Genomic DNA, 27,750 nt, shown 5'->3' on the forward strand with positions numbered 1-27,750 from the left:
AGCTTCAAGAGGACAATAAAGGATATGGAACTCGAGGCTAATGAGCTAAATGATAAAATTGAGGTGCTAAAGAAGAAGCTCAAGTGTTAACGTTTTTAATTTTGAGTGAACCAAATCGCTTAGCCGCAATGGTTACATTGCTGAATGAATGAACCCTTTGTTACCAGTGAAATTGACCATCAACCTGTCCTTACATACAGTGGGGCAAAAAAGTATTTAGTCAGTCATCAATTGTGCAAGTTCTCCCACTTAAAAAGATGAGAGAGGCCTGTAATTTTCATCATAGGTATACCTCAACTATGAGAGTCAGAATGAGAAAAAAAATCCAGAAAATCACATTGTCTGATTTTTAAAGAATTTATTTGCAAATTATGGTGGAAAATAAGTATTTGGTCAATAACAAAAGTTCATCTCAATACTTTGTTATATACCCTTTGTTGGCAATGACAGAGGTCAAACGTTTTCTGTAAGTCTTCACAAGGTTTTCACACACTGTTGCTGGTATTTTGGCCCATTCCTCCATGCAGATCTCCTCTAGACCAGTGATGTTTTGGGGCTGTTGCTGGGTAACACAGACTTTCATCTCCCTCCAAAGATTTTCTATGGGGTTGAGATCTGGAGACTGGCTAAGCCACTCCAGGACCTTGAAATGCTTCTTACGAAGCCACTCCTTCATTGCCCGGGCGGTGTGTTTGGGATCATTGTCATGCTGAAAGACCCAACCACGTTTCATCTTCAATGCCCTTGCTGATGGAAGGAGGTTTTCACTCAAAATCTCACGATACATGGCCCCATTCATTCTTTCCTTTACACGGATCAGTCGTCCTGGTCCCTTTGCAGAAAAACAGCCCCAAAGCATGATGTTTCCATCCCCTTGCTTCACAGTAGGTATGGTGTTCTTTGGATGCAACTCAGCATTCTTTCTCCTCCAAACACGACAAGTTGAGTTTTTACCAAAAAGTTCTATTTTGGTTTCATCTGACCATATGACATTCTCCCAATCCTCTTCTGGATCATCCAAATGCTCTCTAGCAAACTTCAGACTGGCCTGGACATGTACTGGTTTAAGCAGGGGGACACATCTGGCACTGCAGGATTTGAGTCCCTGGTGGCATAGTGTGTTACTGATGGCAGCCTTTGTTACTTTGGTCCCAGCTCTCTGCAGGTCATTCACTAGGTCCCCGTGTGGTTCTGGGATTTTTGCTCACCGTTCTTGTGATCATTTTGACCCCACGGGGTGAGATCTTGCGTGGAGCCCCAGATCGAGGGAGATTATCAGTGGTCTTGTATGTCTTCCATCTTCTAATAATTGCTCCCACAGTTGATTTCTTCACACCAAGCTGCTTACCTATTGCAGATTCAGTCTTCCCAGCCTGGTGCAGGTCTACAATTTTGTTTCTGGTGTCCTTTAACAGCTCTTTGGTCTTGGCCATAGTGGAGTTTGGAGTGTGACTGTTTGAGGTTGTGGACAGGTGTCTTTTATACTGATAACGAGTTCAAACAGGTGCCATTAATACAGGTAACGAGTGGAGGACAGAGGAGCCTCTTAAAGAAGTTGTTACAGGTCTGTGAGAGCCAGAAATCTTGCTTGTTTGTAGGTGACCAAATACTTATTTTACTGAGGTATTTACCAATAAATTCATTAAAAATCCTACAAAGTGATTTCCTGGATTCTTTTTCCCCATTCTGTCTCTCATAGTTGAAGTGGACCTATGATGAAAATTACAGGCGCCTCTCATCTTTTTAAGTGGGAGAACTTGCACAATTGGTGGCTGACTAAATACTTTTTTGCCCCACTGTACATACACATAATTAAAGGGAGTAGACAGGACACAAAGACAGGGGAAAAAAAATTACAGAGAACATGAGGAGAGGAGAAAAAAAATACCCCCACTCTATGCTCCTGCAAGAGTACAGTGTGGGAATGTTAAAAAAAAACCTCAGCACATAAGCACAAACACAAGTACACTTTACAACATAACACGGGACTTAAGGAGGGGAAGGGGGGGGGGGGGGTAGAGGTAACCCAGCTCAAGCAAGCAGCCGTCCGCTCCTGCAGCCATGAGGGTGCTGGTCACGCACCCGCTTGTCACACTGGGGGTGAAAGCGGCGACCGCGGGAAGTGGGGGAAGGAATGCGAGAGCGTCTCACAGCAGTGACCTTCGGGGGAGATGTTGTCCCAGCAACGTCCTTGGCCGAGGCTGGTGCTGTCTCAGGGAGCCGAAAGTAGATAAGATTGGGATTGTTTGGTCTTGCAAGCAGACGCGTTTTTTTGCCCGTCCACTCTGATTGTCCATATCTGTTCAATTTGGTCTCCGAATTACTTTTTCTTTGCAAAGCCGAAAGCTTCTCCAAGATGACAACCATGTTGTGGTTCAAGTTCCGAATAGCCACAGTTTGAGTGCCAACAGCTCTGCCCACCGCTTCAATCATATCGGGCAGCTTTGTGGGGCTTTGAACAACTGTCACCGTTTTCTGATTTTCCTCGATAAACCAGGGCAGTGCCTAATCCAATCAGCAAAAGTCCTGTAATCACGGTTCCGAATAGGTAGATATCTTCAGTGTCCTCCACAGAAAGAATTGCCAGGTACACGACCCGCCACCACTCCCACGCATCCATCGTATAACCAGCTGCGAACGTTCCGGCAGGACAGGCGGGTTCCCCCAAACCCAGGTTTCTCGTCGAGAAAACTGTCAATTTCATTAGGAGACCAGTTTATCAATTCCATGTTGTTGTTTTTTTTCTTTTAGTTTAGAGAGCAGTGCGGAGAGAGTCTCTCAAAAGTATAGACAGACGAGACAAAGGAGCACAAGCATGGGAAAAAAAGGAAGGAGACGGAGAGCAGAGAAAAATGCGGCCGCCTTCCGTGGAAGCACGGAGTGGAAAAAAAACAGTTATGCTATAACATAGACAGTTTGTTGCGAACAAATTCTGCCATATACAGTTTTTTAGAAAGTTTTCCATGTTTAAATTTGTTGTTGAAATGTAACAGATTTCAGTTACATCAGTGACAGTGTTTCTAATGATTGTTTTCGAAATCTGTTTTAAAATATAACAAGCGAAAATAAAAGAAACAAATAAAATGTAACACCCATGCAAAGGCCACGCTTTTTTCTAATAACAAACGAAACAAAAGGCTCAGCTACCAAGCTTCGAACCATGAACGACTTTAACGATCGTAAATTCCAAAACTAAACGCCTCAAAAAGCAAAGAATACTAAATATAAACACAAACTATGCTGATATCATGGTTGTGAAACTGGTTGTGGAGTATTTTGGAAAGGTTTTTGCAGCCCAAAACGCCAGTTTTCCTCATTCAGAAGTTCAATCAAATGTTCATTATCCTGATTGTACCCATCATGGTGTGGTCCATGAAAATTTTGATTTTGGTCCTTGAATACTCCTTGAAATGTCCTTGAATGTCTTCACAAAAATCCTGCACGAACCCTGATGCTAGGGCTGCTCGATATTGGAAAAAATCAATATCACGATTTTTTCAGTAAATATCGATATCGCGATTTTTAAAACGATATTTATACACCTTTTTTTAAAGCCCTGATCATCAACACCTGAGGCACCGGGCCACATTTTTATAGTACAGGCCTCATAGGCTACCTGTCAACCCTTCCCGTTGTACCCTGAAACGCCTTTTACTTAAACTATTTACTGTGCAAGCGCGTACTTTGCATAGGTCCTATCGCCTGCACAAGGCTCACGTTCTCCTCAACATTTCCGATCACAGAGGATGGAGCCAGCGCTGGTATTACCAGTGATTACTGCGTAACGTCCACACTGGCTCGTAGCCAGCCAAGGATAAAATCTCTCTCTCACACACACACACACACACACACACTCTACAACGTAAGCTTGTGTGTTGTTAAGACACCAACATTAAACACGCACAATATAGAGACAAGTCCTTAAGAATTAACATACATGAAAATAGGCTTCTCTTCCTTCATCTTCCAAATGTGGACTCCGCTATCTTTTTGGCATGTCAGCATTGAAATACCATTTGCAGAGATATTTCACTCGCCATTAAGAAAAGTAAAAGCAACACATGATTAGGGCTACATGATTAGCAGGGGGACACCGTTTTAAGCGCACGGAATTTTAAAAACAATGTAATTACATCTGAGTCCGTCTACATCGCGCAATAAACCCGTCCTTAGCAGAACCTACTTCAAAGCATGATGCTAGCTGCAGATGCACAAGTCAAAATCAAATGAACCCAAGTAAACATGCCGCGGCGGGCAACATTAATAACCAAATTGCCTTACCTTAAAACGCTGCCTTGACCACAGGACGACTCGCAATTATTCCACTTAAATCCACACGGTTTAACACATCTAACACAGCTAGCAAGCTGGATATGTGCTAAAATTGTTGTGCTTGTTTTCTTCCGTAGATGCCATTTTTACATTACCCAGTCCCACATCCAAAAATATGACGTAAATATATGTTAATTGTATTATTATAACTATTAGCAAGCAAGTCAAACAACATATTAAGAAATCAATATATCAAATCACCCGACACGTATGAAAACAGAAGAACTGATTTTTTACTGTTGCGGAGATATCGCGGGAGTAGAATGGATGACGTATGCAAGGCTACGGTGTGCCTTAGGGGACAGAAGGGTTCGTTTTACCTTATTGTCATGTCAATGTTATTGTTGTTTTATTGCCATTGTAGAAATATTGTGCACGTCCCTTTCGACAAATGACAAAAAATCGTTTCATATCGATATTATGAATTTTGATATCGTTTGACACCAATATCGATATCGTGATAAAAATACGATATATTGCACAGCTCTACCTGATGCTGTACATTCTGCCACAGAATAAGAACGGTTCAAAGAAGTTACTGAAAGCCCAAATACTGCCATGACATTCATATCCAAGATGACGTTCATGTCAGTGTATGTAAACTTCTGACCACAACTGTAAATATTTTAAAGACTCTACTTTTCACTCTGGTTGTTGAGTGAAATACATGGCTATTGTCATCAGTAATGTATTTTATAATGAAAATTGTTGAATTAATAGAAAAAAATTAAAATAGAAGCATTTTCGCTAGTGGTCTCAGACTTTTGGACCCCACTCTATCTTCATCTTATCATGTATCTTAAGTGGCAGTATTTTATCAAGTTGATTTTTCTGTACCATTAGATGTTGGTAATCGCTGCCACAGAGCCCTGCAGCCTCCACCACTCAGGTCCTCCACGTACCACTGAGTCTCAAAGTCCTCTGGCCAGTGGCTTGCACGCTATACCCCTGAGGCCGATGTCCAAATCCCACCATGACTCGCCTCCTCTAGTGATAATTATGCCTGCACAAGCCTGTAAAACACCTCAGTCATATGGGAATGATGCACCTTCCAACCCCTCTACCCAAACCACTACAGTAACATCTCCCTCTGCCATTGCTGAAGAGGAGTACAGTGGGTTACAGCAAAAAACTGAGGCAGACAAAGACCCTGCCATAGCATCCATATCAGCCACCCCTAAATCATTTCTGAGTCAACCTGTCTTAAAACCAACACCACCAGTGTCTGATTCAAGTGCTGTGTCTACTGCTGCACCTTCACTTACATCAGGCACTAATCAGCCAGATAAGCAACCTGAACATGGACAGTCTGAGCAATCCACATATAGACCAGTGGGGATGAAGAGTGTAGTAGACTTGGAAAAGATATACCAATTTATGAGCAACATCATTCTCAAAAAACACCCTCAGACTCTTAGTTCTGTGGGTAAGTATTCTTCCTTAAATGATTTTGTGTCTTGATTTTTTTGTCAATTACTATATTTTCTGTTCTTTATTAATGGCCCTATTTTGGGAACCCACACTTCTGATATGAAAAGTGTTTGTAAGCCATCTATTTTATTAGGAACACCTGTGCACCTGCACATGAATGTAGTTATCTAATCAGACAATCATGTCGCAGAAGCACAATGCAAAAAAATTATGTGGATACAGTTCAAGTGCTTTGTGTAATATTCACATAATGAAGAAGGGAAAAAAAGTGACCTCTGTGACTTTGATTGTGGTATTGTTGGTACCACAATGAAAATCCCAGGTGATCAGAAACTACTGATCACCTGGGATTTTCACAGAATAGTGTGAAAAACATTGAGTGAGCAACAGTTCTGTGGATGGATATGCCTTGTTGATAAAAGAAGTCATAGGAAAATGGCCAGATTGGTTTGACTTGCAAGTAAGTATATTCATTCAACCTTGTGTGTACGTGTTTTTTTTTATATATATATATATATATATATATATATATATATATATATATATATATATATATATATATATATATATATATAACACATAACACAACACAGTGGTGCTTGAAAGTTTGTGAACCCTTTAGAATTTTCTATATTTCTGCATAAATATGACCTAAAACATCAACAAATTTTCACACAAGTCCTAAAAGTAGATAAAGAGAACCCAGTTAAACAAATGAGACAAAAATATTATACTTGGCCACTTATTTATTGAGGAAAATGATCCAATATTACATATGTGAGTGGCAAAAGTATGTGAACCTCTAGGATTGAGCAGTTAATTTGAAGGTGAAATTAGAGTCAGGTGTTTTCAATCAATGGGATGACAATCAGGTGTGAGTGGGCACCCTGTTTTATTTAAAGAACAGGGATCTATCAAAGTCTGATCTTCACAACACATGGTTGTGGAAGTGTATCATGGCACGAACAAAGGAGATTTCTGAGGACCTCAGAAAAAGCGTTGTTGATGCTCATCAGGCTGGAAAAGTTTACAAAACCATCTCTAAAGAGTTTGGACTCCACCAATCCACAGTCAGACAGATTGTGTACAAATGGAGGAAATTCAAGACCATTGTTACCCTCCCCAGGAGTGGTCGACCAACAAAGATCACTCCAAGAGCAAGGCGTGTAATAGACGATGAGGTCACAAAGGACCCCAGGGTAACTTCTAAGCAACAGAAGGCCTCTCTCACATTGGCTAATGTTCATGTGTCTATCATCAGGAGAACACTGAAGAACAATTTTGTGCATGGCAGGGTTGCAAGGAGAAAGCCACTGCTCTCCAAAAAGAACATTGCTGCTCATCTGCAGTTTGCTAAAGATCACGTGGACAAGCCAGAAGGCTATTGGAAAAATGTTTTGTGGATGGATGAGACCAAAATAGAACTTTTTGGTTTAAATGAGAAGCGTTATGTTTGGAGAAAGGAAAACATTTAATTCGAGGATAAGAACCTTATCCCATCTGTGAAACATGGTGATGGTAGTATCATGGTTTGGGCCTGTTTTGCTGCATCTGGGCCAGGATGGCTTGCCATCATTGATGGAACAATTAATTCTGAATTATACCAGCAAATTCTAAAGGAAAATGTCAGGACATCTGTCCATGAACTGAATCTCAAGAGAAGGTGGGTCATGCAGCAAGACAACGACCCTAAGCACACAAGTCATTGTACCAAAGAATGGTTAAAGAAGTATAAAGTTAATGTTTTGGAATGGCCAAGTCAAAGTCCTGACCTTAATCCAATCGAAATGTTGTGGAAGGACCTGAAGCGAGCAGTTCATGTGAGGAAACCCACCAACATCCCAGAGTTGAAGCTGTTCTGTACGGAGGAACGGGCTAAAATTCCTCCAAGCTGGTGTGCAGGACTGATCAACTGTTACCAGAAATGTTTAGTTGCAGTTATTGCTGCACAAGGGGGTCACACCAGATACTGAAAGCAAAGGTTCACATACTTTTGCCACTCACAGATATGTAATATTGGATCATTTTCCTCAATAAATAAATGACCAAGTAAAATATTTTTCTCATTTGTTTAACTGGGTTCTCTTTATCTACTTTTAGGACTTGTGTGAAAATCTGATGATATTTTAGGTCATATTTATGCAGAAATATAGAAAATTCTAAAGGGTTCACAAACTTTCAAGCACCACTAATATTTTATATATATATATATATATATATATATATATATATATATATATATATATATATATACATACACACACACACACACACACACACACACGGGTGTGTATAAAAAACACGTGTATATACACAGTGTGAGAAAATAAGGAATTTTAAGCAGACTCTCACAGGACAGACAAGTCTGAAATGTTGTCTGTCCATCCAAATTTCAGTCTGTTCCAATGACAGGCCAAAGACCCAGAACAATGCGGCCGGGAAGCTGAAGGGCTTTAGATGCCTGGAGATGGCTTTTCAGCTATTTCCAGGCAGATTTTTTGTCATCTTCAAAGGCCAAATTGCACTCAACATTAGTTGCTAATTACATTACAAATTGAATTTTTTTTAATACACACACACATACATTTAGGCACTGCCTAAAAGCAGAGCTCCCATCTGTTTCTGGGTTGTAGAATTTTCTTATATCATAGCCAGCCTCTTTTGTTTTATTTCTTTACCGGTATAATTACTATACTGTTTCCTTATGTTGTAAAAAACATACACAGAAAGAGAATAGCTCTGGCCTGATGAGTAGAGTCAAGGCAGTGATAAGCGGCTGGAGATGATGAGATGAGAGATTTCACCATTGCTGAGATAAGAATACAAAAAAAATTGGAAAAATAATATCAAATTGAAAGCAAAATATAATACAATGAATACGCTGCCCGGTACAAAAACCCGGGATGAAAACCCAGTGGGATTAAAAACTCCCGGGAACATAGTCCTTTTTCGAATGCGGTGCATGTAGCTCCGAGGATTAGAGCTTTGACTTTGAAAAGACGATAGAGGTTTTGTTAATAAAAAAAAAAAAAGTGCAGTTGAGGAAATATTTAAAACCCTCAGCATCGGCATTATCAACATGCTAATGTTAAAGAAATTGTTATGAAACTAGAAAGACCATTAAAGAGTTTCCTAGAGTTATAGTTTGTTTGTAAAAGATCAACTTTTTTTTTTTTTTTTAAAGAAGTGTGCACGTTTTGCACGAAGGTCTCAGGTCCTTATTACACGGTTATCAAAATGAATAACATAACAGTATGTTGAGACAATTAACTCATCAGAAAGCAACTTGATGGGGTTACTCACTACTTAGCTGTTGGGTTTCCTGTGGTGGGTGGCATGCACGCACAGGACTGAAACCATCAGAAAACAACTCGATGGGTTTCTTTATGTATCCACACTCTATGCTTATGGGGCTCCGCTATAATTTACAAGAAAATGTCAGAAGATTCAAGAAAAACATACTTGGTTATACCCAACAAAACAGTAGCGCACACAGGTCAGTTCCATGTCTAGAAAAAAGTATGGAAAGCAAGGATGTTCCAGTTGGGTACAACTTACTGGTACTCATATACAACCCCGATTCTAAAAAAGTTGGGACAAAGTACAAATTGTAAATAAAAATGGAATGCAATAATTTACAAGTCTCAAAAACTGATATTGTATTCACAACAGAACATAGACAACATATCAAATGTCGAAAGTGAGACATTTTGAAATTTCATGCCCAATATTGGCTCATTTGAAATTTCATGACAGCAACACATCTCAAAAAAGTTGGGACAGGGGCAATAAGAGGCTGGAAAAGTTAAAGGTACAAAAAAAAAGGAACAGCTGGAGGACCAAATTGCAACTCATTAGGTCAATTGGCAATAGGTCATTAACATGACTGGGTATAAAAAGAGCATCTTGGAGTGGCAGCGGCTCTCAGAAGTAAAGACGGGAAGAGGAACACCAATCCCCCCAATTCTGCGCCAACAAATAGTGGAGCAATATCAGAAAGGAGTTCGACAGTGTAAAATTGCAAAGAGTTTGAACATCATCTACGGTGCATAATATCATCAAAAGATTCAGAGAATCTGGAAGAATCTCTGTGCGTAAGGGTCAAGGCCGGAAAAACATACTGGATGCCAGTGATCTTCGGGCCCTTAGACGGCACTGCATCACATACAGGCGTGCTTCTGTATTGGAAATCACAAAATGGGCTCAGGAATATTTCCAGAGAACATTATCTGTGAACACAATAAACCCGTGCCATCCACCGTTGCCAGCTAAAACTCTATAGTTCAAAGAAGAAGCCGTATCTAAACATGATCCAGAAGCGCAGACGTCTTCTCTGGGCCAAGGCTCATTTAAAATGGACTGTGGCAAAGTGGAAAACTGTTCTGTGGTCAGACAAATCAAAATTTGGAGTTCTTTATGGAAATCGGGGACGCCATGTCATTCGGACTAAAGAGGAAAAGGACGACCCAAGTTATCAGCGCTCAGTTCAGAAGCCTGCATCTCTGATGGTATGGGGTTGCATTAGTGTGTGTGGCATGGGCAGCTTACACATCTGGAAAGACACCATCAATGCTGAAAGGTATATCTAGGTTCTAGAGCAACATATGCTCCCATCCAGACAACGTCTCTTTTTCAGGGAAGACCTTGCATTTTCCAACATGACAATGCCAAACCACATACTGCATCAATTACAGCATCATGGCTGCGTAGAAGAAGGCTCCGGGTACTGAACTGGCCAGCCTGCAGTCCAGATCTTTCACCCATAGAAAACGTTTGGCGCATCATAAAACGGAAGATACAACAAAAAAGACCTAAGACAGTTGAGCAACTAGAATCCTACATTAGACAAGAATGGGTGAACATTCCTATCCCCAAACTTGAGCAACTTGTCTCCTCAGTCCCCAGACATTTACAGACTGTTGTGAAGAGAAAAGGGGATGTCTCACAGTGGTAAACATGGCCTTGTCCCAACTTTTTTGAGATGTGTTGTCATGAAATTTAAAATCACCTAATTTTTCTCTTTAAATGATACATTTTTTCAGTTTAAACATTTGATATGTCATCTATGTTCTATTCTGAATAAAATATGGAATTTTGAAACTTCCACATCATTGCATTCCGTTTTTATTTACAATTTGTACTTTTGTCCCAACTTTTTTGGAATCGGGGTTGTATTATATATCTGGGCGGCACGGTGGTGTAGTGGTTAGCACGGTCACCTCACAGCAAGAAGGTTCCGGGTTCGAACCCAGCGACCGACGAGGGCCTTTCTGTGTGGAGTTTGCATGTTCTCCCCGTGTCTGCGTGGGTTTCCTCCGGGTGCTTCAGTTTCCCCCACAATCCAAAGACATGCAGTTAGGTTGATGTGGGGTGGCCTTGGGCTGAGGTGCCCTTGAGCAAGGTACCTGACCCCCGACTGCTCCCTGGGTGCTCTGGTGTGGCTGCCCACTGCTCTGAGTGTGTGCGCACGTGTGTTCACTGCTTCAGATGGGTTAAACGCAGAGGATGAATTTCACTGTGCTTGAAGTGTGCATGTGACGAATAAAGGTTTCTTAATATATAGATTTAGGCACGATTAACGATCTGTGGTCACCTTATAACGCAGACATCCCAAGCCTCCCGGAAGTTCCGGGAGTCTCCTGCATATTGATAGAAGCGAGCAAGAGCGTGCGCGCGCAACATTTAAGGTCTGCATCACGCATCTTACAATGTGCGCACGCGAGGGGGTGCGCGAGGGAGACTGTGTGCAGTGTTGCCAGATACTGCTGACGTTTTCCAGCCCAAAATATGTTCAAAACCTGCCAAAATGCACTTAAAACCACCCAATCTGGCAACACTGCCTGTGTGCCTGTTCATGTAGCGCATGCCAGACAAAGAGCATCTCGATTGGGTTACTCAGCAAAATAAGCCAATCAGCTTTCAGTGTGGGCGGGCTTTTATCTCTTTTCTCGAGGACCGGAGTTTGAGTCAGTGCAGCCTACAGGATCAGCATGGCAGAGAGAGAGCGCGCGCCCCAAAAATATATCAATTACACGTCAAGTGTGTATCTTTTATAAATGGGGTTAGCTTATCTAATGTAGCATGTTGGGGAGAATCATAGTATCATGTCTATATTTCTGATAAAATTTTAGGTATGATAGCATGTATAACTGTCCTACTTATTGCTCATTTCATAGGGGGACGGAATTGCTGGCATGTGCTGCAGGAGCGTCTGCCCAAATTTTTTAGGCTGAGATGAACTTATAGTTTTTGATTTAAAAAAATTTTCCAATATGTAATGCCCATTGTACATGCCTGTTCTTTAATTCAAAATCACCATCTCGATCTTCAGATTGACCATATGGTATCTGTATTACATTACACAACATCCTGTCCAGATAAAACCTAGTTAGTACACACAACAGTTGAAAGGGAAGTGATAAGTGATGTTGAATGTTGCCTGCTTAATATGCAAGACCTTCTGCTACCATGATAACATCAGAAGAAAGCTTAAGAGAATTATATGATAGAACTTTTTTCTGGTTTGCACTTCATTTTAAAGGATTGGAGTATTCAAAGATGAATCACAAAAATGCAGAAATATAATACTGTAGAGCTCGTTTATATTAAAAGGTGCATTGATTTTTTTGAAATCATCAAATGTGAATTGATTAAAAACAAGTCTCTTGTACCATATTAATCATTTTCACCTGGTAGTCCACCAAGAAGGGGAATTTATTTCCAAATAAATTGCAAATTTTTGCTGATAAAATTAATGGTTTTGGGGTTAAAAAAAAAAAAATAGCCAAAAATAATTAGATCCAGGCCCCCCCCGCCCCGGTTTTTTCAGACTTTTAAAATATTTTTCATTCTCATCCCTGGACATGGGAAAGGGGGCCGTGAGACAAATTTTGATGATGCATGAGGCCGCAATGATCTGCATTAGTGTAACTATCGTTTTCTGGAATTTTAATTCATTTTATTTATTTCATTGTTAGAATATATAATTTTTTGATGGCACCCCTAACGAAGCCAGACGGCACCCCGGTTGAGAGAGGCTGTTATAACCCATGACCTGATCTAAGAGTTAGACTCAGCCAAATTCAGAATTTCGTGAGGCAATAAAGTTAAATCTTGATTAATCCAGTAAAACTTGAAGTGTAAATTAATTTAAAGACATGAAATTGAAAGAAAAGAAGTTGGACATAAGGGTGACAGAATCACATGGTGAATGAAAAACTGAGTTCAGCACTGTCATAAAATTTCCACGAAATATTTTACGACATTTGTGATGATTAATGTGTAGTTTCCAAAAGAAAAATACAGTGGTGCTTGAAAGTTTGTGAACCCTTTAGAGTTTTCTATACCTCTGCATAAATATGACCTAAAACACTGCCAGATTTTCACACAAGTCCTAAAAGTAGATAAAGAGAACCCAGTTAAACAAATGAGACAAAAAATATTATACTTGGTCATTTATTTATTGAGGAAAATGATCCAATATTGCATATCTGTGAGTGGCAAAAGTATGTGAACCTTTGCTTTCAATATCTGCTGTGACCCCCTTGTGCAGCAATAACTGCAACTAAACGTTTCCAGTAACTGTTGATCAGTCCTGCACACCAGCTTGGAGGAATTTTAGCCCATTCCTCCGTAATGAACAGCTTAAACTCTGGGATGTTGGTGGGTTTCCTCACATGAACTGCTCGCTTCAGGTCCTTCCATAACATTTCGATTGGATTAAGGTCAGGACTTTGACTTGGCCATTCCAAAACATTAACTTTATTCTTCTTTAACCATTCTTTGGTAGAACAACTTGTGTGCTTAGGGTCATTGTCTTGCTGCATGACCCACCTTCTCTTGAGATTCAGTTCATGGACAGATGTCCTGACATTTTCCTTTAGGATTCGCTGGTATAATTCAGAATTCATTGTTCCATCAATGATGGCAAGCCGTCCTGGCCCAGATGCAGCAAAACAGGCCCAAACCATGATACTACCACCACCATGTTTCACAGATGGGATAAGGATCTTATGCTGGAATGCAGTGTTTTCCTTTCTCCAAACGTAACGCTTCACATTTAAACCAAAAAGTCCTATTTTGGACTCATCAGTCCACAAAATATTTTTCCAGTAGCCTTCTGGCTTGTCCACATGATCTTTAGCAAACTGCAGACGAGCAGTAATGTTCTTTTTGGAGAGCAGTGGCTTTCTCCTTGCAACCCTGCCATGCAGACCATTATTGTTCAGTGTTCTTCTGATGGTGGACTCATGAACATTAACATTAGCCAATGTGATAGAGGCCTTCAGTTGCTTGGAAGTTACCCTGGGGTCTTTTGTGACCTTGCTGACTATTACACGCCTTGCTCTTGGAGTGATCTTTGTTGGTCGACCACTCCTGGGGAGGGTAACAGTGATCTTGAATTTCCTCCATTTGTACACAATCTGTCTGACTGTGGATTGGTGGAGTCCAAGCTCTTTAGAGATGGTTTTGTAACCTTTTCCAGCCTGATGAGCATCAACAACGCTTTTTTTGAGGTCCTCAGAAATCTCCTTTGTTCGTGCCATGATACACTTCCACAGACATATGTTGTGAAGATCAGACTTTGATAGATCCCTGTTCTTTAAATAAAACAGGGTGCCCACTCACACCTGATTGTCATCCCATTGATTAAAAACACCTGACTCTAATTTCACCTTCAAATTGACTGCTAATCCTAGAGGTTCACATATTTTTGCCACTCACAGATATGTAATATTGGATCATTTTCCTCAATAAATAAATGACCAAGTATAATATTTTTGTCTCATTTGTTTAACTGGGCTCTCTTTATCTACTTTTAGGACTTGTGTTAAAATCTGATGTTTTAGGTCATATTTATGCAGAAATATAGAGAATTCTAAAGGGTTCACAAACTTTCAAGCACCACTGTATAATGAAAGTCTGAATGAAATGAAGATTCACCAAAGACGTTTATTTTATTGAAGTATTTGATTGCCATTTCTCCGATTTCGATTAATTCATAGTCTAATAATCTGCAGTTTGGTTATTTTTACACATGCACCTGCTGTACTCAGCTTCCCCAGAATTGCATATAAACAATAGTATGGCTGGATCGAGGTGATTGAACTAGTTTTGTTGGAACTTTATTGATGTAAATCTTGAATAATTGCGATTAAAAATGGTGATTTTCAACATTCCCTAAAAAAATGCAGTCTATAAAAGCATAAGGTATCAATACTATATTGTCTGGGGCAGCTATATGTCATGCTTTGAATAATTTTCTTTAGTCTGTATACCAAATTATAGGCCTCTATGTCGAAAATGTCACAGTAAAATATGTAGACTACTTGTACTGTTTATGTAAACTGCTTATTGAGGTATTTCACCTGATGTCACAGGGTCACGTGACACCCCGGTGTCCGTCATTTTGAACGTCAAGCTACATACTAACACTGCAGACAGAGAGGGAGAACCAGCTTGAAAAAAAAACGTGTTACAGACACCTAGAATAGATTAATTTGTCAGTAAGCACTCTATAAATAACCATGGTGTTTGCTTGTTGTGCTGTGGGCTGCCACAACAGACTGGGACAGCGTGCAGGACGCTCCTTTTACCGGTTTCTAGTGATGGGAATTTTGGCTCTTTTTCGGGAGCCGGCTCTTTTGGCTCTTCTTACTATAAGGAGCCGTCTCTTTCGGCTCCCAAACGGCTCCTGAGATTTTATTTTTGATTTAATTGCTGCAATTAACTAGTTAATTAATTACATTATTATTTATATTTTATCAATAGGATGTTTTCCATTTTATTTTTTAGTTTTTGTAGCCATTGTAAAGCTTTGTAAAGTATAGCAGTGTAACAATGTTCTAGCTATAGAAATAAAACTTACTTACCAATTAATAAATTATTTTCTCACAAACATAATGCAAAACTGTTATATTACCAATATAAAATACACAGCTGATTTTCCCCTCCTCAGGTGCCTCACAGACTCCTCTCCCCTGCGCTCCACAGCTTTAAGCATTACACCAATTTTCGTATTTTCGCAGCTGTGAATGACATCAATCCCCCCAACCAAAAAAAGTAGGCGTACACCATGCTACTTTATTTTTTTTCCTTTGAATGGTAATAGACAACACAAAGATGCAATCAGACAGCAACTTTTTTTTGTGAAAGTCTCTCTCTCTGAGGCACCTAAGGACAAAAAACTAATTCGGCTCCCCAACTCAGCTCCCACCGAAGAGCCGGCTCCCGTCGTTCACTTCAAAGAGCCGCCTCTTTGAACCAGATCGTTCGCGACCGACACATCACTACCGGTTTCCTACTGACCCAGACAAGAGGGCCAAATGGATTGCAGCTGTGAAGAGACAGGATTGGGAGCCAACAGAGTACTCCAGACTTTGCAGTGATCATTTCATTTCAGGTTAGTTTATCGGTTAACGCAATTTTGATAAAATATATAGCAAAAAGTAAATGGGTCAGTGTTTAACCCATCTGAGCAGTGAAACAAGGCAGTGTTAATTTGTCTAGGGTTGCATGTAGCAGACATCAGACATAAAACGCAATAACAGAGGCTAGAAAGAAATGGGACACAGAAATAAATAAACAGGGCTCCATACCAAGGCTGGGTACAGTGTTTGTGATAAAAGACAGATCCAATTTAACACGAATCACAGGTTACTTTCTTGTTAAAATGTGCAAAGGTCTCCACCATCTCATACGGCCTTGCACTGAAGGACTTAAGCGTGCCGTCCAAAATGGCTGCGTCACGTGACTTGGTCACGTGAGTGAAATACCTCAATTACTGTTATTTAACTCCATGTTTTTAATATTCTATTGCAAGTCTTCAAGGAGTTTGGCCTCATCATGTAGCCTGGGCACAGGGCTCAACATTAACTTTTAAACTGACTTGCCCTGGGGGGGCAAGTGGGGGTTAAATTCCACTGCCCCCTATTTTGCGAGTACTCCTTTTTTTTTTTTTTTTTAGGAAAACCATATAGTTGTGAATTGTAGCATAAAACGAAGATCACACATTGAGTTGAAGTTTGGTTATTGGTTACTTGTAACAGACAACAATTTTATCCAAAATAGTTTTTCCTGCCTTAGTCGATTTATTTCCATGTCACAAGCATGCAACTGTTGTAAAGTTCAGCGTGTTTGTGTAGAACTCTCTCAGACTGTAGGTTAATTACTCGATAATGTAGAAATCATAAAATACAAATTTATAACAGATTGTACTGTATGAAGAAAACAATAGGGTGCCAAGACTTTTGAACAGTCCTGTGTTAAAGCCACGCTGTATCATGACAGACAGGATAATGTTTGAGTTTAAAATTTAGTGTGTAGGTTGTGGGTGTCTTATACAGACCTGGCAACCTGTAACTGAGTCAGTGCAGCCGCTCTGTCATGACGATTTAAAAAAAAAAAAACGTTATGTAAATAATTTCCACAGGACTGTGTTCCTCTGTTAATAGAAACAAAGCTCCAGCTCTCTCTGTTCTTAATCTGTTCTGTTCTTTCGGGATTTATCGTGCATGTTGCTCCTTGTTGAGTTTTTTTTTTTTATGCCCGAGTTGTTTGAAACCATTCTGGGTTTTCTGTATCGAATAAGGAAGCTGCTTCACATGAAAGAAAATCAAATACTTTCATGAAGGAGCTAACCTGAATGCGAGCAAAAATAAATAAAACAAATGAGATTCTTAAGGGGCCCTGTGATGACCTGGCGACTTGTCCAGGGTGTACCCTGCCTTTCGCCCATAGTCAGCTGGGATAGGCTCCAGCTTGCCTGCGACCCTGTAGAAGGATAAAGCGGCTAGAGATAATGAGATGAGATGAGATGAGATTCTTAAGGGGCGACACGGTGGTGTAGTGGTTAGCGCTGTCGCCTCACAGCAAGAAGGTCCGGGTTCGAGCCCTGTGGCCGGCGAGGGCCTTTCTGTGCGGAGTTTGCATGTTCTCCCCGTGTCCGCGTGGGTTTCCTCCGGGTGCTCCGGTTTCCCCCACAGTCCAAAGACATGCAGGTTAGGTTAACTGGTGACTCCAAATTGACCGTAGGTGTGAATGTGAGTGTGAATGGTTGTATGTGTCTATGTGTCAGCCCTGTGATGACCTGGCGACTTGTCCAGGGTGTACCCCGCCTTTCGCCCGTAGTCAACTGGGATAGGCTCCAGCTTGCCTGCGACCCTGTAGAACAGGATAAAGCGGCTACAGATAATGAGAGAGAGAGAGAGAGAGAGAGATTCTTAAGCAAACTCTTCCATGCTCACTTCTGATTTTCTGTTTTTGTAAAATATATTTTAAATGCAATCGTGAATTTCTCTGGAGTTTTCAGACTTAGCTCCTCTCCTTGTATTCTTTAACCACTCATTTCCTCATTGTTCTTGAAGCATTTGCTTCTATTTGTTAACATTTTTCTTGATAGCGGGGAGACGGTATCTGTTTCTCTGTTTGAACAAGCAAAAACGGTGCAAAAATTAACCATATTGAAGACAGATTAAGCCTTGCTTGCATGAAAGATGGTGTCTGTCTGACCCCAGCTGAAATTATCACATCATGCACAAAGGGTCTATAAACAGTATGCGTACCATACTACAACAGCGGGGTATATAAAATAACTTGCAGAGCAGTAAATGAAGCCAAGACATAATGGGGGATATGTAGTGAGGGATGCTTTTAGGAACTGAAATAAAAGATCAAAAAGCCTAATTTTTGTGGTGCTAGTTCGTAATATATGCTCATTCCAACTTGCCCGGTCAGGCATGTTGGGGGACATATCCCACTTGCCCTGGGTAATCGGGCAGCCCTTAATGTCAAGCCCTGGGGCAACTAGTATAAACAGTATGCACGTGAACAAATGACACCTGTTAAACTCACCTTAACATGTCTTCTTTAATCGTTTAGCATTGCCCATGGCAGGTTAAAGTCATTGTTGCCAACCCAAGAAGCCTTTATTCGTCACACATACACAGATTTAAGCACACAGTGAAATTTAACCTCTGCATTTAACCCATCTGAAGCAGTGAGAACACACGTGCTCACAAGTGAGCAATGAGCACACACATACCCAGAGCAGCAGGCAGCTATGCTACAGTGCCTGGGGAGCAGTTGTGGGTTAGGTGCCTTGCTCAAGGGCACTTCAGCCCAACCTCAGGCCATGGCTGCCCCATATTAACCTAACTGCATGTCTTTGAACTGTGGGGGAAACCAGAGCCCCTGGAAGAAACCCCATGCAGACATGGGGAGAACATGCAAACTCCATACAGAAAGGCCCCTGTCGGCCGCTGGGCTCGAACCCAGTTCTTACTATGAGGCAACAGTGCTAACCACTACACCACTGTGCCACCCAGTACAGTGCACAGCACCATTATTTTTTACCCTGTATTAGGCAAAGGTACACATTTGTGTAGTCTGAGGTGTAGTGGGTTTTGTATTATTTTTTTTTGGGACACTGCCAAGATGCCCCTGGATACAGTGAACTGATTAACTCGGTCTGGGAGAGAAGACGTAAAGCCTGCCCACACAGAAAACTGATAGGTTTACTTAGCAAGTATCCTCTCTCTCTGTCTGGATATTATATCTAATTTGTGGGTGTTAGGGAGCCGCTATGAATATGCGAGAGACTCCTGGAACTTCCGGGAGAGCTGGGAATAATTCCACTTGTCATGTAGTACAGGTAGATGTGGATTTGACTTGTTCTGGACAGTCGGACTACTGTTAATGTCAAGCCCTGTGCACCATTCTGAGTAAAGCTGAAAGACTGTTTTCCGTGATCTCCCAGGAGATCAGCAGTTAGAGCAATACCCAAACCAACCTGTCTGGCAACAACAATCATGCCTGCTGCCAAATGATTGACTGCTAAACACACTCCTACTCATCATGGACATGGATATCATGGCAATATTGGACTTAAGTGATTTCTTTGAAGTGCTCTTTTCCTGGGGTAGAATGATGAGACAGCATAGGCCTTTAATAGGGAAAAAAAAGAACTTGGTGCACGACTTTTAATTTATTTTGGGTTTTCTGAAATCAATACAAGGTCATTATACTTGCAGCACACCTAATAGTCAAGTCAATTTTATCTGTATAGCGCTTTTAACAACAGACATTGTCAAAAAGCAGCTTTGCAGAAAATTAAACGTGCTAATAAATTTCACGTTATTTATTCAACAATAAATAAATCCCTAATACATTTATTTATCTGTCCCTAACGAGTAAGCCTGTTATTAAAGCTAATATTTGGTTAAATGTCCCTTAGCAAGTTTTACCTTGACCAGATGCTTTTGGAAGCCATCAACAAGCTCATGGCAGAATTCTGGTTGGGTATTTGACCACTCTTCTTGGTGGAATTGGTTGGCTCTTCTTGCAGATCTTGTTAAAGTGGCTACTGGCTCTGAGTTTCAGCAGTTTGGTTGAATTTCGTGTATTCTTGTCCTTCTGTTTGTTAGTAGATGTTTTTTTTTTTTAAACTGATGACTGTAGTGTTTGAACCCAGTAGTGGATCAACTAAAAGTAGCTTTATGCTATATTTAGCGAGAGTTAATTCTGTTAGAATGGTGGTGGTGTGTTTGGGGGAAGGGGGAGGTAGGACTGTGCATTTCCTTGTTTCTTACAATGGGGGAGGGGGACACCCCAACTTTCTGGTGATATACTACCCCCTATTAGTTTGGAATATGAATTTGTCAGGTGGCCAATTCTTGCACACACCACCTTTTTAAAGCTGCATGTTGTATAAATTATTCTTCCCCAGAAAAAGGACAGTTCAAAGAAATAATTGAAAGCCCAGTATTGGCATGAAATTTATGTCCATGATGGGTGCATGTACTGTAAACATCTGAGTGTGTGTGTGTGTGTGTGTGTATATAATGCCAGTTAAAAGTTTGGACACACCTACTCATAAGTTTTTCTGTATTTTGTCTTTTCTACATTGTAGAACAATATTGAAGACATCAAAACTATGAAATAATATATGGAATTATGTGGTAAAAAAAAAAGTTTCATATTTTAGATTCTTCAAAGTAGCCACCATTTACCTTGATGCTGCTTTGCACACTACTGGCATTATCTTAACCAGCTTCTTGAGGTAGTCACCTGGAATGCTTTTCAATTAACAGGTGTGCCTTGTCAAAAGTTAATTTGTGGAATTTCTTGCCTTTTTAATGCATTTGGTATAATTAAATAATAAATACAGTAAATAGCCCTATTCCACAACTGTAGAATATTACGATGTCAAGAACCACTCAACTAAGTAAAGACAAATGAGTCCATCATTACTTTAAGACATGAAGTGTCTTTAATTAATAAAAATGAAGAAAAATCATGGAATTAGGTGTGCCCAAATTTTTAACTGGTACTGTTGTACAACTTTGGTAAAATTGTTCTTTTTTTTTTTAATAACCTAAGAAAGTGCAGTGCTTTTGGACCTGTTGATGTCTTTGCCTGAAGAGCTCCACTTATTGGACTGTAAGGAACTGCAGCATCATCTGCTTCAAGTTCATGCCTGTCTGAACACACCTGCAGTAAGGCTCAGCACAAACCGGAGACCTCCAGTTACTAATTCAGTTTCAACGAGAATGACAGATCAGCAAACCACCAGAGCTGATCAGCATGCTAAAGGACCTGATGTTTCTTTACGAATCCAAAGTGTACAGTCTACAGGGGAAGAAAGTATTCCAAAGGGAGCAGTAACTGAGCAAGTGAAGCCTACGGAATCACCATTAATTGCTGGAGATTTTGCAGGCCAATCACCTGCAATAAAGCTGTCGAAAGACAAAGGTGATTGGGCCACTGCTGGCCTGTGTCCACTAAATCCATTCATGGTTCCAGTAGCCCTCTTGAAACGGCAGTAACCTAAGGAGAGTGCAAAAGCAGCTCTGGTTTATTTTCCGGACAGTTGATGCTGAAGTTGTTGTTGTTGTTGTTGTTTTAAAATAATTATATTTTATTTAGGAAGCAGCATACAACCTGCCTTGTTTCAAAGTACATTGGATGTAATGACAATGAAATAACCTTGCATAATTTAAGTAAGCTTGTTGGAACAAAATATTCCTTTATATGTTGCACATTTTATATTTTGAATGCAGTAGTGAAGTGAGTACACAAGAAGACTTTTTTTTTATTATAAATATGTAGTGGATGCACTATTTGAATTTTTCCTTTTTGTCACGAAAGAGCACTTGTGCACACAGTTGTTTTAATAAATGGCTATTTTTGTTTTTATTAATACTTTTTCAGTTGCACTTGCTTTGCTTCGTCAGGTATATCTGAGTGGTGTCTGATTTATTGGCTATAATAGGTGTAAATAATGTGCTGTTGACTTCGTTTACTGTAAACCTCAGCTCAAAGGAAAATAAGAGTAACGGTAAGCAAACTATCCTTGTTGTAATGTCAAGTTTACATTTAAGAGCTAATTTCTCATCTCATCTCATTATCTCTAGCCACTTTATCCTTCTACAGGGTCGCAGGCAAGCTGGAGCCTATCCCAGTTGACTACGGGCGAAAGGCGGGGTACACCCTGGACAAGTCGCCAGGTCATCACAGGGCTGACACATAGACACAGACAACCATTCACACTCACACCTACGGTCAATTTAGAGTCCCCAGTTAACCTAACCTGCATGTCTTTGGACTGTGGGGGGAAACCGGAGCACCCGGAGGAAACCCACGCGGACACGGGGAGAACATGCAAACTCCACACAGAAAGGCCCTCGCCGGCCCCGGGGCTCGAACCTGGACCTTCTTGCTGTGAGGCGACAGTGCTAACCACTACACCACCGTGCCGCCAGAGCTAATTTTATATCAGATAATTTTCCATGCTTTTTATGAATTGGACTTACCCAGAAGTAACAACCCAAAGGTTACATGAGAGTGGTTACATAGGCAAGGCAAGTTTATTTATATAGCACATTTCATACACAGTGGCAGTTCAATGTGCTTTACAGAAGTAAAAGCAAAACAGTAAACAATAGAAAATAAAATTACATGGGGAAGAAAAATAAGAATTAAATAGTAGAAATAAAATAATAAAATGAAGTAAAAGTTCAGTAAAAGAAAAAAAACAGCAGATAACTGGTTTGTCACTGTTTTACTGCTGTGCATCTGACAGATTACATTTAGATTCACTGCATATATTCCATGGAGCTGTACTGTTAATTTTACAACATGTAATTTTGCAACTGTAAATAAGATGGCTTTACTGTCTTCCAATAAGTGCAGGTGCAAAAGAGAGATATGGAGTCATAGGGGTGTCATAAAGAATAAATATGCAAAAGAATTAGAAAATGCTGAAAACAAATAAGAATAAAAGAATATAAAAATGCTTAAAATAAAAGAAAATGAATACAGAAATTAAAAGAATAAGAAAATAAATGCTTTTCTTTATTGCTTTTGCTATTCTCTATTGCTTTTTTTATTTAATTTATTATTTTTTTTAATTTCCAAGCTGTCAAGTGGCTTTGTGTGGGCCTTTCTGCCCAGGTTGAGTAGTCAGTTCCTGCACACGTGAATTCTGCTTTCCACAGTGGATGTGGTTTGAATCGGGGAGGGAAGGAGTGGATGTGCTTCCTCTGTGTGTGCTGAGCATTATTTAACAATTATTTGCCGAAGGTGAGGGGAATATTGGTGAATAATAACCAAGACGAAGTCAACGTTATAATTCGCCAATATTCACTGAGCCGGAGACGGACAATTGTTTTAGTACAAATGCACTGATTATTAAAAAAAAAAAGTCGTATTTAAAAAAAAAATTTTCAATCTTCAAAAGCAGCATGCAAATGTAATGCACGCAGGCTTATCACTTATCTAGCCAAGTCACATAAAATACTTTGTTTTGAAATAAACAATCATAATTCCGCCTTTGAATAGTTTTATACCAAACTTAGAAGCATCTTTAGTGATTTTATTTTCTTTCATAATTTCTAATTCTTCCTCACTTACGGTGATGAAATGCAGTATCCATAATAGTATTTGTAGATTTGTGAGTCACCTTCTCAAGTGATGAGCAGTAATTTGGAAATTGTATAGCACTGACAAACATGCAGATACAATATACAGATGAATGTACTTTTTATTGATCCACAAGAGGAAATGGGGAAAAATAAAATGAGACAAAACACAGTCACAGAAGCACAGACTCAAAGCCATGATTTCAGTGCTGAAAAAGGGAATGCAGAAGCTCTACCACTGTACACAAATGTCTGTGCTTACCTGATAGTGTGGAGTTTGGACCCTGTAGAGGTTTTATTTTCAGATATACACTGAGTGCAGAATTATTAGGTAAGTAAGTATTTTGACCACAACATCCTTTTAATGCATGTTGTCCCACTCCAAGCTGTTTAGGCTTGAAAGCCTACTACCAATTAAGTATATCAGGTGCTGTGCATCTGTAGCCTGGCTAACGCGACTTCAAAGCTCTCCAAGCTATTGGTCTGGCCAAGATATTAAGCCCAACCGTTTCCCAGAGCCCGTGGTTGACCCACCTCCCTGAAATGCCTCAGTTTGCTACTGGTCGAAGCCAGAAAAGGCTGTGACGAAGCTTAAACCAATCACATCACTCTTTCCTCTGACGTATGCGACGCGACGGGGCTAACTGGTAGATTAAACTCTTACCGAAGCCGGTCGGGAGCAAGGCGAAAACGTCCTTCCTTTCAATAAATACCTCCAGGGCTGCTCTTTGCTCCGTTTTCAATGAGAACTTCCCGTTGAATGCTTTCAATACAGCATCTATGCGTAATAGATGCGGAAGCGTGAATGAAGCGCTTCCGGCATAGATTCTGTAAACAATCTATGGCTTCCGGTCGCAGTTCTACTACGTCAGTGCCTTGAACACGCCTCTACCCAGGGCCGTTGGAGATGCTCAAAGTTGATTGGTTCCCGATTTTTCGGGAGCTTGGAAAAGCTGTAGATAGCTTGCCTGGCCAGACTAAGCTCGCAACAGGCCCTCGTGTTGCGTCATGCTTAGGATGGGCGGGCCCAGGCTAGTGCATCTGTGTAATGAGAGGGGGTGTGGTCTAATGACATCAACACCCTATATCAGGTGTGCATAATTATTAGGCAACCTCTTTTCCTCTGGCAAAATGGGTCAGAAGAGAGATCTGACAGACTTTGAAAAGTCTAAAATTGTGAGATGTCTTGCAGACGGATGCAGCACTCTTGAAATTGCGAAGATGTTGAAACGTGATCACCGAACAATCAAGCGTTTCATTGCAAATAGTCAACAGGGTCGAAAGAAGCGTGGGGAAAAAAAAGGCGCAAAATAACCACATGATCTGCGGAAAATCAAGCGTGAAGCTAACAAGCAGCCATTAGCATCCAGTTCTGCCATATTCCAGAGTTGCAACATTCCTGGAGTGTCAAAGAGTACAAGGTGTGCAATACTGAGGGACATGGCCAAGGTAAGGAAGGCTGAAAAACGACCACCACTGAGTAAGGCACACAAGATAAAACGTCAAGACTGGGCCAAGAAATATCTTAAGACTGATTTTTCTAAGCTGCTGTGGTCTGATGAGATGAGAGTGACTCTTGATGGGCCAGATGGATGGGCCTGTGGCTGGATCAGTAATGGGCACAGAGCTCCACTCCGACTCAGACGCCAGCAAGGTGGAGTACTGCTATGGGCTGGTATCATCAAAGACGAGCTTGTTGGACCTTTTCGAGTTGAGGATGGACTCAAACTCAACTCCCAGACCACCTGCCAGTTCCTGGAAGAAACCTTCTTCAAGCAGTGGTATAGGAAAAAGTCAGCATCTTTCAAGAAGAACATGATTTTCATGCAGGATAATGCTCCATCTCATGCGTCCAAATACTCCACTGCGTGGCTAGCCAGTAAAGGTCTGAAAGGTGAAAAAATAATGACATGGCCCCCTTGTTCACCTGACCTAAACCCCATAGAGAACCTGTGGTCCATTACGTGAGGTCTACAAAGAGGGAAAACAGTACACCTCTCTGAATAGCGTCTGGGAGGCCGTGGTTGCTGCTGCACACAATGTTGGTCGTGAACAGATAAAGAAATTGACAGAATCTATGGATGGAAGGCTTTTGAGTGTCCTCATGAAGAAGGGTGGCTATACTGGTCACTGATTTGTTTTTGTTTTGTGTTTGAATGTCAGATATGTTTATTTGCAAATCTGGAGTTGTCATATCAGTGTACCTGGTGAAAATAAATAAGTGAAATGGCTACATATTTGGTTTTTATTAAGTTGCCTAATAGTTCTGCACAGTGAAAGTTACCTGAACACATACATATTCTCCTAAAATGGCCAAAACTAAAAATGCCCCACTCTAACTTCCATATATATTCAGCTTTGATATTTATGAGTCTTTTTGGTTGATTGAGAACATAGTTGTTGTTCAATAATAAAACTAATCCTCAAAAATACAACTTGCCTAATAATTCTGCACTCAGTGTACTAATGGATCTCAAAAAATTAGAATATTGTGAAGAAGTTAATTCTAAAAGGTAAATGTTCATGTAGGGGAGAGTGGGGTAAATTGAGCCATTTCTTACTAATGCTGTCTTCTCAGCAAGGAAAAATGTTATAGCACAAAAACAAAACCACCCACATATAGTCCAGGATGTGTGCTGTAAATAGAAATGACAAGTATGTATCTATGACAAACGATAATGAAAAAATGACTTATCAAAAAAAAGTGGTGTGATGGCTCAACTTCCCCCACCTTAAGGGTAAATTGAGCCACCTGGGGGTAAAGTGACCAATGCAGCTTTTCTCGTGTAAAACTCGAGCTTTACTTAAAATAATAAATAAATAGATAATGCAAGGGTATTGTTCTAAATATTTTAATACAGTGCAGACACAAAAATAACAACAGTGTATGCAAAACCTTTTCTAACTTCTTTAACTTTTTTAAATTCTTTAACTTGACCTAACATTCTTTATTGAACAAGACTTTGTTTTTCTTACTCAACAACTAATTATTCCACATTCCAACCTTCAACGCTACAAGGAAATATGAAGTGCTGTTGCCTCCGTGCAGTTCCTCCTGCCTTTTGAGGTTGAGGTAACTTCTTCAGCACATCACTTTGTGGAAAAAGTGCCACATCATTTTCCTTGAAAGCGAAAGTGGGTTTCTCATTGGCAGTGCTTCCCCGGATTCTTCTCAGAAACCTTGCAGTCACTTCATCATTCTCTAGTTTTTCCACCATGCCAATGTAATTGTAGCTTCTGCTTTTGGCTTCAAACTTAACAATAACAAAGTCGCCAACTAACAGATCTCTGGTGCTTGGTTCGCTTGTCTCATCCTCAGAGCTCTCATAATCGGACATGTCATCAAATGGGATGGGAACATCACTTTCCTCAGAGCCGCTGCTCACCATGATTTTCTTTTTTGTTTGTTTCTTCTTGAGCTTTTTGCTTCTGCCCTGCAGTTTATTTTTTCTTTCTTCATAAGCCCTTTCGATTGCCTGCTTCTCAGGTGTGTCGGTGAGGACTCTTGTCTTTACGCGCTTTCGCTTTGTCTTTGCCCTGGGATGTGGATTTCTGGGTAAGGGCAGGATTTCATCTGGAGACACATGCGCAGGGTGACTTGGACTCATATCTGTATCATCTGGTGATGCACATGCTGGGGTAGAGGTTGATGGAGCCAGGTCTGCAGACATGGAGGTTGAGGCAGTGGGTGTATCATTTGCTGTAGGGTTTGGCCTGTCTGACACCATTGAGGGCTCAAACTCTGCATCAGGAAAGATGTCTCTGTTATATGCTCTTATGGACCCTCCAGACTTGACCTCAGTAGCAGCTCGCTCCATCTCTTCAAGAGGTGTTGAGGCCCAGTTTGTCTTCCTTTTGTATGTTCTTGGCATGATGGCTATAATGTTTACAATATAAAGGTCATTTAAAGTCATAGAAATCGTACAAATGCCATTTTCAGACTTTTTAGGATTAAAATAACTAGTGGCTCAAGGTGGGGTAAGTTGAACCAGTGGCTCAATTTGACCCAAGGCAACTGGCTCACTTTACCCCACAGTCACCATTTTGGAAAAAACATCCTGTTCTGGCT

General features: G+C 40.5%; 1 protein-coding gene across 2 annotated transcripts in view; it reads left to right on the forward strand.

Annotated features, from left to right (window-relative positions):
* The window catches only part of snapc2 (small nuclear RNA activating complex, polypeptide 2), an 81,328-nt gene that overhangs the window by 4,599 nt on the left and 48,979 nt on the right, over nucleotides 1-27,750 (forward strand). Inside the window, exons 4-5 of one of the 2 annotated variants that reach the window (XM_060935785.1) lie at nucleotides 5,176-5,758; nucleotides 21,142-21,961. In XM_060935785.1, coding sequence (XP_060791768.1) covers nucleotides 5,176-5,758; nucleotides 21,142-21,587 — 1,029 coding nt within the window. In that variant the 3' untranslated portion in view covers nucleotides 21,588-21,961. Of the gene's footprint in view, nucleotides 1-5,175; nucleotides 5,759-21,141; nucleotides 21,962-27,750 lie in introns of those variants that run through there. The other variant, XM_060935793.1, reaches the window with a different exon arrangement.

The sequence above is a fragment of the Neoarius graeffei genome, chromosome 1, assembly GCF_027579695.1.
Source record: "Neoarius graeffei isolate fNeoGra1 chromosome 1, fNeoGra1.pri, whole genome shotgun sequence".
NCBI lineage: Eukaryota > Metazoa > Chordata > Actinopteri > Siluriformes > Ariidae > Neoarius > Neoarius graeffei.